This window comes from Carassius gibelio, chromosome B25 (assembly GCF_023724105.1).
Source record: "Carassius gibelio isolate Cgi1373 ecotype wild population from Czech Republic chromosome B25, carGib1.2-hapl.c, whole genome shotgun sequence".
Classification (NCBI taxonomy): Eukaryota; Metazoa; Chordata; class Actinopteri; order Cypriniformes; family Cyprinidae; genus Carassius; species Carassius gibelio.
In genome coordinates, this window is record NC_068420.1 from 9,740,688 (window position 1) to 9,761,711 (window position 21,024).

The 21,024-nt window shown below is 35.9% G+C and overlaps 1 protein-coding gene across 3 annotated transcripts in view; it reads right to left on the bottom strand.

The window, feature by feature from the left end:
• Positions 1–21,024, bottom strand: part of LOC128014702 (sphingomyelin phosphodiesterase 3) — a 42,575-nt gene that overhangs the window by 3,075 nt on the left and 18,476 nt on the right. For all 3 annotated transcript variants that reach the window (XM_052598407.1, XM_052598410.1, XM_052598408.1), the window contains 6 exons: positions 19,095–20,808; positions 12,055–12,130; positions 7,334–7,495; positions 3,616–3,705; positions 1,569–1,632; positions 1,321–1,483 (listed from right to left, as the gene is read on the bottom strand). In XM_052598407.1, the coding sequence (XP_052454367.1) occupies positions 1,321–1,483; positions 1,569–1,632; positions 3,616–3,705; positions 7,334–7,495; positions 12,055–12,130; positions 19,095–20,504 (1,965 nt within the window). In that variant the 5' untranslated portion in view covers positions 20,505–20,808. The remainder of the gene's footprint in view (positions 1–1,320; positions 1,484–1,568; positions 1,633–3,615; positions 3,706–7,333; positions 7,496–12,054; positions 12,131–19,094; positions 20,809–21,024) is intronic.

The following is a 21,024-nucleotide window of genomic DNA, read 5'->3' on the forward strand; positions in this document are numbered from 1 at the left end:
CTTATATTCTGTTATCCTCGCAGCACATCAGTTATGCGGTTTTGCAGGGCAAATTCATTAATAATAAAGGTAACTTCATAATAATCATAGGCCAAAGAAAAATGTAACTGGAATGTAACCGGCCTACATTAAATGGAAATGCCAAATGCTCCTAATGTTGCCAATAATTGATGTTTTTGACTATCTCTTATCTCTTTGGCTATCGTTGCTATAAGTTCATCATGTTTTGACGCACCCCAAAAAAGGGAGGTTTTTGCAGGGACTTTTGCAGTCCTTGTCCTTTGTCCCTTCCCCGAACGTTATGCCACTGGGCAGACAGCACAGTGCCTGTTACGTCATTTGGGCTGGCTTGTTGAGAGCAGTGGCACTAAGAACATCATATTTCACACATTTTAAGCTCTTTTATTTCCAAATGTAATAGGAATGGTTCAATGAATCATTCGGTTTGAAATGCATATATGAAAGTATGTTCAGTAAGATGGACACAAAACATATCCCATAATGCATGCACTCAACTTTTCCAGTGTGATAAACAAAGCCAAGATAATACAGCTGCACACTAATAGTCAACCTAATATATAATACAGTACATTTGAATATTTATTTCATATGTTAAAATGCAGAGTTTTAAATTACTTTTGAACTTTTTCTTGACAAATTATTTAATTCCAGGGAAGCCACCACTGAATAGAAAATTTTAAAAAGTAATTTCTAGATTTAAACTTGCAGTTCTAACTTTTTTCTCTCAAAATTTTGTGATATAAATTTGTAGTTGCAAATTATAAAGTTAGTATTATTTACTGTATATACTGTTTTAGCATTTATTAAAATTCTACATTAACTATTTTGAAGTAATTTCGTTATGTGCTTTTGTAATTTTTATTAGTATATACACACACACACACACATACACATCTGTTTTATTTACAGTAGAAGCACTGGGCAAATCTAATAGTTTATTTTTGAATATAAAGTTAATATTTCAAAAGCAGGATGCTACACTGTCATATGACCTATTTTTATAATACATTTGGCATCCAGTAAAAAAAAAATAGATAGAAGATAAAATAGAAATAGAAGATAAAAATGGTAGGATATGATATCCAGTGCAGTATGTTCTATTGCAAATTATATATAATTTATACTACAGATACAGCACAGGCAGTATGATTATATTTTATTCCAAATAAAGGTCATTTGTTTATTGACCTCCCATGTGCAGTCCTGTGTTTCTGCATTCCCTGTCAATATTAGTCACAGTGTTTAGTTATTATTTGCATAATTCACTCGAAAAAGGAAGTAGTATTAATCAGAACTCACCACTTTCCAGTCTGGCTGCAGGCCTTCCTCTTTATAAAGGATGTAATCGATTCTCCTACCATTGCCTTTCAGGGGGATTTTGCGCCCCTTCTGGCTGGGACAATGGTTCTTGCTAGAAGGGAACACCAAGTACTCTTTTCTCCCCTCTTCATTCTCCATAACCCTGTCAGACCAATGCAGTTTGACTGAGTGTGTCTGTCGTGAATGCGTAATCTATATACATATATTTGCGTTTGTGTTTAGTTTACTTTTGTAGGCTCTCTGGTGAGCTGGCTTCCTCATCATACAGACCACTCGTGTCCAGCAGTGTACCTGTATAATATGAACATGCAAACACACACATCATTTTTATATGAACTGAAGATATAGATTATGAACACATTTCCACCCTGAAAGTACAAACACTTAAAGACCCTTAAATCATTCAAGTAGCAGATATTTGACATCTCTGTGCAGTCAAGGTCTCTTGAGAGCAACTAGAGGGACAAAACCGACTGGGACCGCTGAAGAGTAACACCAAAGTTAAAATAAGCTCAAGGGAAATCTGTATGAGTCACGACTGTGCTTCTGATATACAAATGTATCTAATGTGTCATCTGCACATAACCTATCCTCACCAGGCCCATTGTACTTACAGTACTTTCCATCAAGGTGCTATTTGTGACTACTGTACTTTATTTAAGGATTCTTATGGGACCTCTATAAACTATGAAGACTACTGAAGTGAGAAAGGCTTATCATTTATAACAAAATCACAAAATGGTAAACAAGTATGAATAACTTCATTGAATATCTATAGTCGCATTCAGACAGAACAAGTTTTTCATGAGGAAGTCAGATAAATCCTTGTTTTGCAGATGTACTTTCACTGTAAACAAACACAGCCAGGTTTTTTTTTATCAAATAGTGAAGTGAGAGTAAAGATCAATTAAAATAGATTTTGAAAAAAAAAAAAAATGAAAACAAACGATCAATTGTGATCAAAATTAATTGTTTCCAAAAATAAAACCCATCCAAAATAAAAAGGTTTTGTTTACATTTTTTGTGACCAGTTATTATGTATATATAAATGCACACAAATGCATGGATTTCAGAAAACTTATGTTTACATATTAAATCTATTTATATATAATATAAAGTATATTAATATAAATATATACATGTAAATATTGAAAAATATATACTGTATGTGTGTGCATTTATATATAAATAATAAATATACACAGTAAAAAAAAATACATATTATGTAAAGAAAAAATGTTTTTTTGGGGGATTAAACCTTTGACAGCACTAATACACACACACACACATATATGTCAAATCAACACATCTACTTTTTTGTTAAGTGACAGTAAAATATAAAGTACATTTAAAATGTATTTAGTCATAGAATTAATATTTTAACAAAATACATACAAAAGAACACCATGGTATAGTTGAAATCTAATCTAGTATGGGATGCAAAAATTGTGTAACCAAAAAAAAAAATAAAGGTTGGGTCATGGACTAAATATGGTTGAGTACCCCTGTTCTAGAGGTTAGTAACAAAACTGTTATCTTTCCATCTATTCAGAGTGTCGATCTCCATTCCCTCACCAGGCCTTGAACCTCAGAGGAGAGAAAAAACAGGGTGAGCTAAAAAAGAGAAGTGGAACACACCCATAAATGACGGCCACTAAATTCAGAAGTGTCATTAAAGGCCTGCACTCCGTTAGATCTATTTCAGATGCGGGACTGGGCAAGAACCTCTCTCATGGTCTCCTGCCAGCTCATCTAGTGCACCATCTGTGTGTGGCCGCGGAGAGCACAGCCGTGTGACAACTCATTTAGCTCTGACATGGAAGCAACTTTAAAATCTCACAGAAATCGAGACACTTCCGAAAAAAGGCCTGTTGCCATGTTATAAGAGATCTTATTTGTGTGTGTGTAAAAGGTTAAAATGGCCATAATGAAATATTTTATTACATTTTTTAATACAATATTTAAACTATTTAATAACAAATATATATAACTGTAGTAATTGCCTTCAAATCTCACATTTGAATCTTGATGTTGATATAACATGCTGATGAATGTTTTGTGTCTGAACTGCCTATAGATAATATGTATGTTATATATTAAATAGGAAAATAATTGCATATCTGTCATATCAGCACGCTGCTTTCTAGATATTACCATTTGCATCAGTTCTTGAAAAACCCACATTGGTCAACCACAAGTGAAGATCTCTATCCACTAAGCCACAACACCCAAGCTCTCGTGGCACTGCCTGCAGAAGGTCTTTCCTGAACTCACCCAAAGCCCACGGTTTGTCTTCTCCAGGACCGAGACGACAGGGGTCTTTATAATGAGTGAAGAGGGCATGCTGCTGTTCCAGCTTATCCTCTAAAGACACAAACAGAAACCGTGTGAGAGAGAAAGAAAGAAAGAAAGAAAGAAAGAAAGAAAGAAAGAAAGAAAGAAAGAAAGAAAGAGTCTTTCAGAAAGGGTTATATTGCCTCCTTCTGGTCATACACAACAAGCTGAATATTATTGTTATACAGTATTATTTTTGTAAAATGCATAGTTCTAACTCTAAAGTATAAATACATTCAAAAAGAAACTGTGAAAGATTAAAATATTGTTATTATTAATAGTAATTAAAATATAAAAAAAAAATGAAAACTGAAAAAAAAAACTATAATTTACAAGAAGAACTGTTTATTGTAAACATAATAAACAATGTCTGCCAAGTTTTTCCACATTTTGTCATTTTTATTACAAATATATATATATATATATATATATATATATATATATATATATATATACTGAATAACATTTAATAAAATGGCTATATACTCATATTCAATATGGAAATTTAAAGCTGCAGTTTTTTTGGTTAAAAAATTATCCAAAATCAATATTTGAGCAAGTACATAAGTGTTCGAAGCCATCGCCTTACTTTAGCTCGATTCACAAGGATTAAGTTCTAATAATGTTTTCTAATTGTTACAATTGAGGTTTTTGCAGGAAATTCGTGCATGGCACTGTGTCATTATGTAACGTCTGTAAACACAAATAAGTTGTCCTGGATACTAGGCTATCGCATGTGAGGATCCTGCGGATCATACAATTATAGCCTATTCCCACAGCAGCTGAAATAATTAAATCAAAAAAAAAACTACTTTGATTGTGGACTGTAATCAAGAAACTTTATATGAAACACGTGAATTAAATTAAATTCCATTTTTTTATGTGCTTCTGATTACAGATAGCCTGGGTTTAAACAAGATGTGTATTTTAAAGACAATCAGTTTAATCGGAGCATAGTTTGCTTTTTTGGGTAAAAAGAATTGCTTAATATGAAATTCGAATGATGAGACAATTAGAGATTAGACTGTACAGAAATTGAAATCGACATACTAATACACACTATACTCATAGTCAGTCATGCAATGCTGATGTTGTTAACATTATTCATTTGAGAATAAAGTATAATAATAACTTGAAGAGTTTGATGTGCTATGAGCTAATCAATCAATTGGTAGCGCAATAATGTTTTCCTCAGTTGGTCAGAACAAAGCATAGCAGATTTGTTACTTATTCTTATTCTTATTTGGGTCATATATTCCAAGACATATGCTAGAATCTGTGATTACTAAATACAGTGAAAATCCACACCGGCGCAGTAACTGACAGAAACAGATTAATCTGCACTGGATCACAACCCACGCATGGAATATAATTCCGCAAAGACCTGCAATCCCAGGTTTTCAAACATAGATGGCGACAAAGAGACAGAATTTACAGACTGCAGCTTTAATATAAATAGAATATGGTAATACAATAAATATATATATTTTATGTTAATAATAAAGAAATATTTTGTTTAAGTTTTTATTTTATTTTTGTATTATATATTAAAATAAATAAAATATTGTATAATATATAATATAGTAAAATACAATACAGTAAAATGGCTATATATGCAAACACACATTATATTTAATATAATATTTTATTACCATAAAATATAGTATATAAATAAAATATAGGATATATATATATATATATATATATATATATATATATATATATATATATATATATATATATATATATTCATATAATTTATATTTTGTAGTAAATTTATATATATATTAGTGCTGTCAATCGATTAAAAAAAATTAACTAATTAATCGCACAATTTTTAAAAATTAATCGCGATTAATCGCGATTAATCGCAATTAAAAGACTGAAACTTTTTGGATATGTAAATGTAAAATGTAAATAATTAATGTAAACTCAAGACATTTAAATTTAAATTCAAAATATTTAAATTCAAAATATGATTGTTTATTGGAATTTTTGTTTAACTTGTAACACAGATTTTCTCATGTAAACAACATACCTGCAATAAACCATCAATATCCTCCAAATTAACTGTTGGCTTGAAAGCCATATTTATTACAGAAATAAAAACACAGGCATGTAAGTACCATTTGAATTTCAAAACAATCAATGCCAATGAAAAAAAAAACAAAATGATTTCCATGTTGAATTCTAAGTGGACTGCAAAAAAATTCCAAAGTATAGTCATTGCCAGTGCTTTAAGTGGGCCAGTAGGCACCAGTACTCAGTACCGCCACTTACAAATATAGCTCTTGAGCGTACCGCCACCTCTCCGTGCGCCCAGAACGTGCTTGTAGCGTACCGGTACGCTCATTTGGACATCTGTTTTAATAGAGGTTTTAATCTTTTACCTGCACCGCCGATTTTCAGAGCGCCCTTCACAATGCAAGCTTCCTAATTCATCCCACCGAGAGCAGAAACTGCATTACCCATTCACCCTTAAGTTATACAAGTGAATAGCGCATGTGTTGCTTTTCCAGCTGTTAAGTGTCAACAACTCAACGTGGCCGGAGAAGGTGTGTGAAACTCGTTGTGAGTTATACTAAAGCAAAATCTTGAGTATTTATTGTCTGATAAACATTAAAAACTGTCTGCGGAGGTTGAGTCGTCCTGCAGCCCCCGCTGGCTGCTCATTGGCTGCAGCATCTTTTTTCTAAGTTCTAAAAAAATACCGTAGACGGCAAGGCACAAATTTAGATATTTATTTATCTAATTAATCTATAGCCTATGCACAAAGACAATATGATCTTTTTGTCCCCTTTTTGTTTTAAAGCTTGATGAAGAGAGAGAGCGCAAGTTGCTGCAGCTGTGAGGAGGACAGTGATGCACGCGCACAGGAGTGATTGACAGTTCGCGGCACTGTGTACAAAAAATACTCCGCTACAAAATTATTTCGTTTAAGCTTATTAACGTTAGCGTTACAGAAAGGTCTGATTTACGCACTGTTACAACAGTCATTGTTTTTTTTTTTTTTAAACAATGACATTTGAGTTCATGATTTTAATGTTGCTGTTTCTTGTGGCAGACTAAATGAAGAGTAATGTTTCTTGTGGCAGACTGTAGAGTAATCCGGCAGAGTTTTATACTGAAACTTTCCGTCTAAAAGTCCTTCCTTGGTCTTATCCATATTTCTTTGCACGTTGAACACACATAGGCCACAACTGGAAATAAAAAAAAACTGCAACCGCGTTAATTGCGTTATTTTATTTTAACGCGTTAAATATTTCAAATTAATCGAATGCGTTAACGCGCTAATTTTGACAGCACTAATATATATATATATATATATATATATATATATATATATATATATATATATATATATATATATGTGTACACACACACACACACACACACACGCACACATGTACACAAACATAAATATTTACACATTAGTGGCTTTTCTAATATTGATTTTGCTGCATTTTTTCAATGTTTCAAGACATGAGTATTTTGGGGGGTAAATATCATGGTATGAGTTAAAAAATGCTAAAATATGTCAAACCCAGCTGATACATATACTTATCTGTAAGTACTGTAGCTAAAGATATAATCAATTTTGTTGTTTATTACTTTATTATAAAATTCCCAGGGCTTTGTAAGGAGATAATGCTGGTACCTGAGGAGCAGTTGTCAAAGTTGAGGTCTCCGAGGATGACATCGAAGGCCACCTGATCTTCCAGAACCTTCTCCTCATCTGAGGGACCCGAGGTGGCTCTCTTGAACTCTGCTCCCCACTCCAGCAGCATATCCAACTGCTCGCAGCGCACCGATGAATCACCTGAGAGAGGCAGACAGATTTACACAAACAATACCTGAGAACTCAAATGTAATAAAACCCTGGATTTCATTTTATGGTGGGTCTTATTAAATAAACTGTGCACAGAGCGCATAGTGCAAAACAGCTCATTTGATTTCAATGTAATAAAATGAAATAGCGTCACACTGAGGTGCCTCCAGTCTATCACATTTTCACGACTCGTTCTGAGGCAGTTATGGCAGATGTAGAGATTTAATGAGGCTAGGGTGGGAAAACAGAGACAGGAGGAGTGCGAAAGAGCAGTGAAGCAAAGGAACAGAGTAGATCCTCTGTTAAATGTCCCCTCTGCTTTGGTGGAGCTGACAGGGGAAGGTGTAGAAGAGAAAGAGAGAGAGAGAGAGAAGAGAAAAAGAACAGCAATTTAATTGCATTTCTCTTGGCTGCTGAAGTTAGAACTATGTGTGTTGCTGGTGGTAAACAATTACCTTTAAAAAAATATCTTAAAGCAGCAGTGTGTAATTTATGCACCAGTTACTACACTACAGTTACTGATTATGCACCAGTTACTACACTACAGTTACTGATTACTTGATTTCTTGTTTCTGATTGGCCAAACTATAGTCAGTTATTTTATATATGGTAAAATTTGGTTAACTTGCAATATACACTACTTCAAAAGTTTGGGGTTGGTAAAAAATTTGAAAGAAGCCTTGTATGCTCACCACGGCTGCATTATTCAATGAAAAATACAATAAAAACATTAATATTAAGAAATATTATTATCATTTAAAGGACCTGTTTTCTATTCGAATATATATTAAAATGCATGTATTCCTTTGATGCAAAGCTGAATTCCCAGCATCATTATTCCAGTCTACAGTGTCACATTCAGGAATTTCTAAAATCATTATAATATGTTGATTTGCTTCTCAAGAAACATTTACTGTTATTATGTTAAGTGACGTGACATTCAGCCAAGTATGGTGACCCATACTCAGAATTTGTGCTCTGCATTTAACCCATCCGAAGTGCACATACACAGAGCAGTGAACACACACACACACACAGTGAACACACACCCGGAGCAGTGGGCAGCCATTTATGCTGCGGCGACCGGGGAGCAGTTGGGGGTTCGATGCCTTGCTCAAGGAAACCACGGTCATGGTATTGAAGGTATTATCATGGTATTATCAAAGTTAAAAAACAGCTGTGCTGATTAATATTGTTGTGGAAACCATGACACATTTTTTTAGACTTCTTTGATGAATAGAAAATTCACAGTGGTGATTATTTAAAATAAAAAACATTGTAACACTGTACTGTAAATGTCTTTACTGTCAAGTTTACTGTCAATTTAATGCATTACACAAAAAAAAAAAAAAACATTTTATTGACCCTAGACTTTTAAATGGTAGTGTATGTGTGCCATTAATATTGTCTTATTTAGAATAAAGTATAGAAATAATTAAATTACAACAAAATGAAAAAATGAAAAAAATGAAAAAAATGCAAAAGTATAACTTGTATAACAACATATAAAATAAAATACAAACAATAATATTATAAGGTGTCTGTACGTTTGTATTTTCCTTTCTGAAAATGAAGGTCTTGAAAAGTTTTAAATCATAGTAGAAAGTGTTAAATAAAGATATGGCATTAAATGTTTCATGCACTGAAAACATTTTTATATCTTCTTTAGTACTTTTATTTTATTTTCCAGTACAAGTATATAAACATCTTTAAATTAATACTTGACATGCAAATGAAGTCTTTGTGAACAAAAATAAGTGATCTTATGGAATAATGGAAAATTTCCTGCATTTCCAGGCCCCAAAACAATAATCATATGTAATCATGTAATCTCTCTGAAATCTCTATACAGCATAAGAAACCACATTTCAGTGTGTCCAAGACAAGTGAACGGCCTCATATACATGTGTGTATATCAGGAGAATAACTTAAATCCACCTCCGCACTGTCAAAGTCTATAACACACACACACACACACACAGAGAGAGTGTGACAGGCGAAAACACGCGATTGAGAATATCCAGAGACGAAGCTGCCTCCTCTGTTAACTGAACCACTCTTGTCCCTGAAAGTCCCTGTCCAGCATCATCTCCAGCATAATTAGGTTTCTCTTGCCTTCATCCCCGATTCTTGCCTCGTTCCCTCATGTTTCATTTATCCTCCTGAAATAGCCCCTGCTCTATAATTAGAATGGGTGGCAGACACACAGAGGCGTAGGTGGATCCCAGAATAGTAAGAGTGTCTTCGTAAAAAATGAGCGCTATAGACCGTGAGCTTTAAATAGGGCTGACGCCAGGATCGTGAGAGCATGTCGCCATGGGAACCGGGACCCTGTGGGCGAGTGGGACACGTTGATTAATCGGCGTGGAGAACAGGGGTCAACATGCAGTGATGTCACAGGCCTTGCATGTGAAGTGGTGAATCGGGTGTGCGTGCATGACACAAGATACTGAGATAAAGCAAAGAGGAGTCGTTTTCTACGGGTTGCACATGAACACTCACATGAACACTCCCTGCTCTGTGTGGAAATCTACTCAGAGGTACGGCAAACGAGCAGTGGGGTCAGGACAAACCTGTCAGGATCACTCGACATCACCGCACCAGTCAGGCTACAGCAACACCACCGGGGGGTTACGAGTGTGTGTCAGGATAAAATCTGAAAAAGCCACTCAAGCTTGTGGTCCTGACTGGAAAAATAGCTCCGGACGGGCACTAAATGTCTAATTTCACATATAAAAATTTAATTGATTTAACATATATTATTACTGAAATTATCATTAACTTGTATATATTATAATATTCTTTATATAATATTTTATATATATTTGATATATTTTTAATATGGATATAATATTTTAATATAGGAATCATATATATATAGATATATATGAAATTTAGGAAAATAAATTGTAATGTTAACAAAACATAATAATTAATAATATATAATTCATAATAATAAAATACTGTATTATATTATATTATATTAAATTATTAACAGGCATGATAATAATTAATATTATTAATACTACTACTACTCAACAGCTGTCGATGAGGGTAAACTCACAGGTGCTATTTTTCTTGATTTATCCAAAGCTTATGATTTAGTTGATCAATATTCACTTTTAGATAAACTTCATGCTATTGGTCTTTCTGAAAATGCAATTATGTGGTTTAGTTCATACTTGCATAATAATAAAAAACAGTGTGTATCATTAAATAGGAATAAATCAGATTTTTTTGGTTCAACAAAGAGTGTCATATGATTTTGCTAAGAATAACATTATTTTGTGTATTTGGTGTAATGAAATGTGTTTATGCAGTTTAAGGGCAAAAATACATTACTGTCCACATGCTGTACATTATTGTTTCTCCTCTATGCCCTGCCTTTCAGAAAGGCATAGGTTTTTTTTACAAAGCTCATCGGTCTGAACAAGAAACAGTCCTCATCCTCCGTAAATTGTGTTGCACACATATTTGGGTTGAACTGTTCTGTAACAGTGTTGTAAATACAACTTAACCACTGATTTCTAGTTGTGTCCTCTTTTGGAAGGCCAATGAAAGTAGTTTCTCTTTCACAAAGAAAAATGCAGCTTCTCCAAGACATAGCAGCGGAGGCAACAGCGAGAATAAAAGTTATGCTTTCTTTCTTTGCGTGAACATTTGGGCGGCATTATACAAATCTTCCCACACAGTGATGTAGATATGTGGGGGTGTGTTAAATCAAGCTGTTTTAGATGGGCTGAGTCTTAACTTTTATAAAGAATATCTCTCTGGATTTGAGTCTTTAGTTTTTGCAACTTTGCAGATCTTCTTTTTACGCACAAAGAGCTTGTAAACCTCTAAAAAGTAAGGAAATATTGAAATCGCATCATATGACACCTTTAATTATTCACAACGGCACATGTTGATTTCCTATGACAGATGGCGCAGAGATCACAGAACAAAGAACAAAAAGAGAGTGTTTGTTTTTGTTTTGTAAGAGACTCTTCTATAGACCTCGAGTCTCCATCCACACCATGTAACGGTCTTTACAGCTCCTTGATGTAACCGATCAAACAGCTTATATAAACACAGCAAAATAAGCCTCAGTTATTAAAAATGCAACAGTGCAGTCTTACACATTTTCCATGCGTGGTGCAAATGCAAATGGCTGTACATTTATTTGCTCATTAAATTAGTGCTCTCACAGGATGTGTGTATTTATATAATGTACAGTGAGCTTAGAAAACCATGTATAATATATAATCATTTTGTTCTGGCTAACATTGAATTGCAATGTGTATTTGAAGGAAGCATAGATACTATAAACTCGATGAGACTGAAATAAAATTATCTGAATCTGAAAGCACTGTTGTGTTGTCTGTCTCCCGAGTTCAGGTTACCATTGACTTCCAGTGTGTGGACAAAGACATGAGGGTGAGTAAATGATGACAGATTTAACATTTGTGTGCAAACTGACCATTTACGTCTCTATGACATCATAGTTTCAGTTATGACTATATATGAGATATCAATCTGTCTGCTCTATTTGTGTGTGCATAGACACCCACCTTCAATAGCATGCAGATGAGTACAAGCGATATATCCAACAACCCGCTGATCCTGAGCAGAGCTTCCCACCTGCACCTGAGGGAATAGAGCAGGAGGACAACAGAGATCGAAGAGTGAGAACTTTGCCACATCAAATTTGTTTCAGAAACGCAAGATCAGTTATGAAATGCCGTCAACACCCCTGAGCACTGTTGCACTGTTTCTCTGTCAGCTTCTTCTGTCATAACACTCTAGAATCCTTTCATCTGTCTGTGGTTTGTCTGGGGACAGAGCTTGCACACCTCTGAGCCCTTCAAAACACCTGCTCGTATCATCATTTTAACCAGCCGCACTACATTCCCCCATTTCTTCTTGTTTTTATTTTCTGGCTCATGCATTATATTGGGTCATTAGTGACTGAATATTTCAGAAAGACAAACTGATTAGTAAGTGGAGAGCAAATTTTATGTGCATAAAATGCTGCAAAGTCAGCACGTACCATTTTGGAAGGGTGTTTTTTTTTCTTTTCTTTTTTTCACACACACACATATACCCACATAAGCTCTCTGCAAATATATATATATATATATATATATATATATATATATATATATATATATATATATATATGTGTGTGTGTGTGTGTGTGTGTTTAAATTTGACAGTGTTATTTTATTGCTATTTCCTGTATGTCAACATTAAATGAGCAAAAGTACAGTTAATTTTAAAATAGGCCAAATTTGCATGTGGAATAAAATATCAATACCGATAAAATAATAATATAAACACATATGTACACACATAAGCTCAGTCATTTTATACATATTACCATATAATATATTAGAAATAATTATATTAATATAATTAATTATTGATATAAATGTCTATAAAATACATTAGTAAGATGTTTATATATAAAACTGAAGTAATCATTTAAAAATCTGTTGTTGAATTTAGGAATCACAATACTACAGTGCAAAGTATGAACAATGGATTTTAATTTTGAGATTTGCTTAAGATTACATTCAACAGTGTTTTTTAATTATTTAATTAGATATTTTATGTATTAATTATTTCAATTAACTGTAGCATTTATTAAAAGGCAGACAAAGTAAATCTAAATTTTAAGGAAAAACAGGGAAATGTAGCATGCACAATTACATTTCAATAAAATAACATAAAAAATTAGAGTGTGTAAAGATCTGACTGAAAAATATGTTTGCTTGTTTTTTTCTATCCTATTCTAGTTCTATTCTGTCTTGTTCTGTAGGCTGTGTATATTGTGCAAGTTGCAGCACTGGCATCTCTGTCCTCTTTTCACCCAGACGGCCCATTCAGTGTAAATCATTCAATGACTTACACTGGCTCGCAAGGACTCCTATTCAGAGTGCTGAGTGCTAAAATACAGCTGGACACAGTTTCTCAACCTCCTTCCAAATCCTGAAGTCCTCCGCAAAGTGCAAATTCTACATTTCAGCAGCAGGAGATAATAAATGTCATTGTTTTTCAGAGCTGATTTGTCGATTTAATTACACTAATGAGGGTAAGACCATGTGGTCTGTACCGTGAGCTCACTGCATTGGATCAAACAGCGTTCTTAAGCTTCATTGCCTTTCTCTGTTCCATAGTTTTATGGCCCCTCTTTCTCTTCCTGTGTCCTTGTGTATGAATATTTCAAATGTTTATCCATGCTTGGCTAAGTGTGTGTGTTGCACTGCCAGACTAGAGAAGGCAGGAACTCAGATGGGTGGAAAATGTTTTATGTGTCTATAGGGATGTCAAAGGTTGAAAAAATAAAAAATAAAAAGTAAAATAAATATGTTTATAGTACCGGTAGCACCAAGAACCAAGAATTAGATGACAGCCAACTATTTTTTAATGCTCATAAACCTGATTTTACCAAGTGCACATGTTCCTGAATCAACATCTTTGTTGATCCTGGAACAACATTGTGATTAACCAATCAGATTTCACAGTTTATAGTTTTTGTGAAGTTTAGGCTTAGAAATCAGTGTTTGGTGCTTGTACTGTACATCAATATCATTCATCTATCTTTTTCTCAGGGTTCGTTTTAGGTGTAGGGATATGGTTAAGACTACATTTTTGGATTAAAATGTTGTTCCAGGGTCAAAAAAATGTGCTATTTACTTTGGGACAGCTATTCATTATGTCATTAATAATAATCATACAACATTTTGTCAAAAAAAGAATAATTGGATGGATAAAAATGGACTGGAGACATATGGATTATGTGGATTATTGTGATCAGCTGTTTGGACTCTCATTCTGGCGGCACCCATTCACTGCAAAGGATCCATTAGTGAGCAAGTGATGTAATACTAAATTTCTCCAAACCTGTTCAGATGAAAAAACAAACTCATGAACATCTTGGATGGCTTGAGGGTGAGTCCATTTTTAAGCAAATGTAAATTTTTGGGTGAATTGTTCCTTTAAGCCCTCTACCATGCAACATAAAAACAGAATGTGTTAAAGAGCATATTAGTTTTGTTGTTGCATTGAAATGTATGTCGCAAAATGTGAAATTTCACTGGTATTGCTTTTGACTGCTAAATGTCATCTTAAGTGTCTGCAAGTGTATTGTCTGACTTTGGACGAATTTTTATCTGATCTAAAATTCATGCAAGGTTTTTTGTTGTGATTATGTGTGCAAATAATGCTAATGAGCAGTGTGCTAATTGGAATGTGTCTGCCACTTGTGAGATCTCTCATAAGGTTAAAGATTATTTGCCCAAAGGAGAAACTGTCGGCTTGCTCAGTAAGTCCATCACACACACACTCACACACACATACACGCACACACACACACAGAGGCTTGGCTGTCTAATGAACTTCCTCCAGTTCTTCTAATCCACTCCTACTGGCAGCTTGAACGCTGAGCTGATAACACACACAGCGAAGACATGACTACAGCTGAAGACAGCTAGTACTTTACACTAACAATGCTTTGCAAATAGAGCTGACCACAGCAGGAGCAGCAGGTCACGGTCTTTCACTGTTGAAAGACAGCACTGATTGCTGTACAATCTTCAAGCTTTAGGGGGACATTTTGCTATCTTGCAGCATTTAATGCAGCATTTTAACCCCCTCCTCCCCAAATTATGCATAATTAATTACAGTGAAATTTTCTTGTACTAAAAACAGTAATTTAGTTTTACACAATGAATCCTCCTCTTTGAGCTTCATTCATAAAACACAAGCAGAGCAAATTAAAGAGTATGCCTTAGAAATCCATTTGTATATAACTGTCCCATTGAATGTTTTTTTTTCTGCTGTTTCTTTAACACTTCTACAGTATATATATAAACAACCTCTGTTATGATTTGTTTTGCAGCAGTATCCATGAATGATTTGGGTGGACAACATAGTTCTGCATTCTGAATGCTGACACATGAACTATTCGTTTTTATTTTTGGAAGCCATGAAATCGATGTCTGACCAGCGAGATGGGATTTTTCAGTTTTTGAACGAGGGTGCTCAACGAGGCTGCACTTATTTAATCAAAAGTAATGTAAAACCTGTAATATTGTAGAATATTATTACAGTTAAAAATATTTTTCTCTATTGGGACACTATGGCAATTCATAAGAAACTAAAAAATGCATAAACGTTCCAATACATATAGTAGACATGGAATTTAAGGACACATTAACGATTTGCTAACGATCATGCAAACCCTAAACAAGCATCTACCCTTGACGTTGTGAGTGTAGAGAGCTCTTGAATGATAATAAGAGGGCTGAACATACATACTGAAAGGCCTTAATTAAAGGGCCGCTCAGTCCTACGGGAAGCATTTTTAATTAATTTTCCACTCCACACACATCCCTCCCTCTCTCCCCAGTTCATTTTACACCCCTTCCCCCACCACAAATGATTTGACAAAGCTTCGTCTGTTTATTTATCAGAAGCTGACCTTTTATTACCCATAATGACCAGGGGGTGAGAAGCAGTGTTACAATACTACTGACCTTTTTTCAGTAGTGTGAGAGTAGTTCTGCTGTTTTGGCATTTTTCACTAATTTCCACTTTCCAGAATCATGGAGTTTGTGTTAATTTATGGTTAAATTTGATTTCATTGTTTGTTTTTTTTTCAGATAAACACAAAAGAATGATAACGTAACGTAATGTAACTAGGCATGGGCAGTCGTCCCAAAATCACAATCTAGGATCTGAACCATGATCTTCCAAATTTTGAGATGTATTATCAAAAATATCCCGACTGAAACAAGCCTATTACTCCGCACATTTTAAAAAACACAGTATTGCATTAATCAATCAGTTGTCAAAATGGTCATTAAAACCTAAGTTTAACTTTAAAACCCTGCATGACTGTATAAATTAAATTTACATGGATTCTAATTAAAGTTATTAAGTGATTCAGGCAAGAGCATTGAGAGATTTTCTCTGTCTTTACATTAATCACACAGACAGCAGTAGGTTTATTAGGCTACTGTCTATTTAAGACATAATGCACATATATAATATGCTGAAACATAGCCACTTTGAATAGTCAAGGACCACCCAAGAGGTCACATGGCTGACAGGTAATACAACCAATCATGTTTCATTTTCTGTCGAGTCATGTTTATGGGGGTGCAAATGTCCCCACAATAACAAACTCACGTGTTAAACTATGGGACGTATTTTAAAGAGTATATGCGTGAACTTGACATATTTCACATACTTTTGAAAATCCAGTGTTCAGTTGATCCTGATAAGCGCTCATTGTCACAGCTGTAATGTCGACGACTTTCTCCCTCCATGAAGGGGGTTGGACATGAAAACAAGAATGCGACACACATCTCCCTTTAATTCTTTATCGTAATCAGCCAATAAAGTATTAAAATCTAAACATCGGCAATTTGTTTATAATTTCTGCACAGGAGAGACTTGGTGAAATATATCCCTTTTTAATATAAAGCATGTCCCACAGTAAACTTATTTTTTTACGACGTTACATGATTTGACCTATTTGGGCATTCAGCTTTTAAGGAAGGGTTTAATGTACTCTGTAAATAACATGAGAGTTAGTGCGAGAAAAGAGCAAGACAGACAGAGAGACACTGACCTTCCACATCCCCGTTCCATCTGAGTGTGTTAATTAAACTATTTTTTTTTCTCCTATGAACTGAAGTGTGAGCTTTCAAACTAATTATTTTAGGCTTTGCTCCAGTTGTCAGGCTCTTTCGGGATTTTCACAGCAGTTCTTTTTTGGAATTATGTGTCATTTAACTGCACAGACTTTAACTTACAGTTCAATCTAACTATCTAACACTGTGTACTATGTACTATAGAAGGTTGAGGTGCCCCACCCACAGTGAAATCTCATTGGTTCAAAACCTTACTTTGAATAGCTGTGTATTAATTTTGTCTAATTGGCTGCGATTGTGCCACATCATTCAGCAGTTTCAAGTTCAAGTGGTTAGTCAAATAGATTGTCGATGGAAACACATTGTTATTTCTGTCATTGAATTTGAAATGAAAAACATAATTACCCTAGCCTTGTTTTGAAACCTTCAGGACTTGATGACAGATGTATTCAGTGGTTCAACAGATAAGAGGCCAGGAGCTTGGAGGAGTATCCAAAGAGCATCAATAACTTCCGGAAGAAGTTGTTTAAACTTACACCCAGGTAAAAGACTGAACGTCAATTCAAGTAAAAATCTATTTAGTAAGTACATGTACAGGGCTAAGGCATTGACCCTATGTTTCTCTGTGTACAGTACTCAGTATTTAACAGGCTTCTCTCTAGCATACACACATTCCGAGATAGTATTTAACAGCTTTGTCTGACACACAATGGCGGCTGGCCTCTTGCCCTTACAGAGGGGAATAAAGATCTGGATTGGAATGTGGCCAGGATCGGATAGAGTGCTGAGAGAGTAATGATATCTCAACCCTAGAAGCCTGTGCTCATCATCACTCTAAATGAGGGCTATGCAAACAAGCTAATATCATACACAAATATAAACACTAGTTAATACATGCAAAGCATGAAACATCACAACATGCTGATGTAAGCAAATAGCGAAATTAGTGCAATTAACATGTCAAATCATTTCATACAAAAAATCCTGAATACTAAATTGTTTGAACAACAGTACAAAGCACTACAGCTTTCATAGTTAATCATACGCTGTCCATATGCTAACATAAACAAAGGGACTTTTTGTAACTGAAACTTAAACTAGCATGTGTCTACTAACATTCAACAGGTCAGTTCACATCACCATTTATGAAGAATTCAGAACAATTTGTTGTTCATATTTGCCTAAACCAAAAGTTTGTAATTTTCTACACTATACTAAATTAGGTACAAGCCTGATGTTCAAATGAAATTTACTGTATGTCACGTATGCTAAATATGTACTGAAACTTACCTTAGTACCGTATGTACCAGAGTACATAAAAATCATTTCATAATTTTAATTAAATACCACCTTAGTTCATAATCCATCATCTGCTAGTGCATACTTTCACCGCTTCTTATATTTGTATATAGAATTGTAATAACTACTTAGCATAAGTGCACAGCCCCATTAAGACCATATATAATGCAACAGGAGTGTACATCTAGCCATGCTTCAACAAAGAGCGGCAGCCTGTGTTTCTGAAAGCATGACAGATGAGTGTTTCAAAAAGGCCCTCTGGGCTACAAAGGGCTAGTTGTAAATTATTCAGGCTGTTTGTGTACACTCAAACCACAAGTCCAACTTTAACTCCAGATATGTGCCATGGAAAGTTCAAGAACTGGAACATGCCCTAATGTGACATTTCGATATCAGTGACATGCATCAAATGTTGTACAGCAGGTATAAACAATGATAATCAGAATGAATTGGCTGAATATAAAACATTACTCTTAAAGATGCCTTTACACTGGAGATCTAAGGATTCAGTAAATCAAGTTGAATGCTGCATTGGTTCACATGCAAGGATGTACAATAGCATAAACCAGTTTAAACATAGGATATCCTGGATATAACAAATGCAAGAAAAATGGGTAAAAAAGCATACCATAAGAAAGGATCAAGCTCACCTTGGCAAAAAGAACTCCTTTAGCAGCCAGAGCATCCTCGCTGCGCCCATTAGGGAAGCACTCATAATGGGCATCCAGAATAGGGTAGCGACTGGCCAACAGAAGCCCGCTGTTCAAGAACTTGAACCGGGAGCAACAGCCTTTCCAGCCATAGCGTCCCACATCGCTCAGCACAAATGGAAAATAGCGGTGCAGCTGTCTCCTGAGCCTTTCTGCAGCTCGCCTTTCAAAGACTTCCTGCAGACAAAGGAAGTCCAGGTTGGCTGGGAAGAAGGCAGAGATCTCATGGTCAAAGGTGTCATCTCCGTGACGGCGTTTGCGCCCAATCGACCTTTTAAAGACTGAGGTGCGGTGTTGTGAAAGGGTATTATTGGGGGAGATGCCTCCATCGGCTGCGTGGAAGCGAACCAGGGATTCCCGTGAGGCCGTACGACTTTCTAGGCTACCCGTATCTCCATCCCCAGTCTGGTGATTTCCTTTTTCAGCCTCAGTCTGCTCAGAATCAGGAGAGGTGATGCTGATTTGCACTCCAGCCGGATGGAGAGGACAGTCTTCTGAGTTCTGGATGATGTTGCTGTGTACTGGACAGTCACCAGAGGATTGTGGGTCTGCAAACTGGTGGACGGCACAATCAGGAGCATTCTCTTCTCCATCGGGGTGCAGGGGACACTCCGAGGAATTTTGGGCTCCATTATTGTGGACAGGGCAATCCGAGCTTGTATCTCCTGAGGGGTGAATGGGACACTCAGTTAAGGCCTCAGTTTCAGGTTCAGTGGTGACTACAGGCTCGGGACGATGGTCCAAAGATGAGGTGCGGCGGAAGCCCTGGGTAGCCAAGCTGCAGAAGGATGCCGCACTAATTGAAGTATTGGTGGGTGAGTCGATGTATATCTTGATCTGGGGTCTGCTCGCACCATTTCGGATCCGCTTGCCCACTTCACGAGCTCGCCGTTGAGTGTCTGCAAGGTTGTTGAAGCGTGCGAGTGAGTCCGGCAGCAGGCAAACATTGGCACTGCCGAAGCAAAAACTGCGACCCTGTAGACGCCACTCAGCAAGTGCCGCCCCGGTTCCAGATAATGTTCCCTGCTCGGCGCCATGCTTGTCTGGTTTCTGGTAGGAGTAGATGTAGGGGTTCCTAATGGTCTGCAGTGGGGCCCACAAGAGGAAGCCAATAAAAGCAAAGGGTAAGGATGCCAGTAAAAGCACCAGGTAGAGCGGTGTAGAGATCAGGACCCCAAGTGCCAAAAAAGAGCAGGGATCTTGGGAGCGTCTACGCTTCTCTAGTGATGTTGCTACACAGGAGGCCAACAACCGATCCAATAACCAGTAGCAAGGGAAAACAAAGACCCAAGACAGACAGCTCAGAAAGCTGAGAAAGGCACTAGGGTAGGGAGAGGTGTGCAAGACCATTTCTGGCTCACCTTGTATACCAACTCCCAGCCAAAAAAAAATTAATTGTACAAAAAAAAGACCTAAAAAGTTAACCCTCCCCCCTGTGGCGGAAAGAGGTATACTACATGGTTCTTGGGTCCTTCGCTATGTGCGACTTTGAATTTGGGATACACAGGGTTCCAAGCCCAGCCTCTTCCCTCCTTGGTGGGGCTCTGCAGTGCTAGAATTTCCTGAAGACTCTAATCATGGTGATGACAAAAAAACCCTCCTGGGATTCAGAATATGTCGGGCCAGGAAAGGGAAGGCCTTGTCAGCACAGAGCCTGCAGACAAGTAAAGGGAGGGGGGAACAGAATACACAGGCAATCAGATGAAAGTAGAGGATAATGTGCAATCAACAAATTGGATCCCAGTAAAATTTTAAATGTTTTGAAAATCATGATGAATAATAAATAATAATAGCTTTTCACAGAACGCAGATCAGGACACCAAATGTAGCCTGCTATGTAAGAATTTAGTTTTTTGCTTCTAAGGTGCTT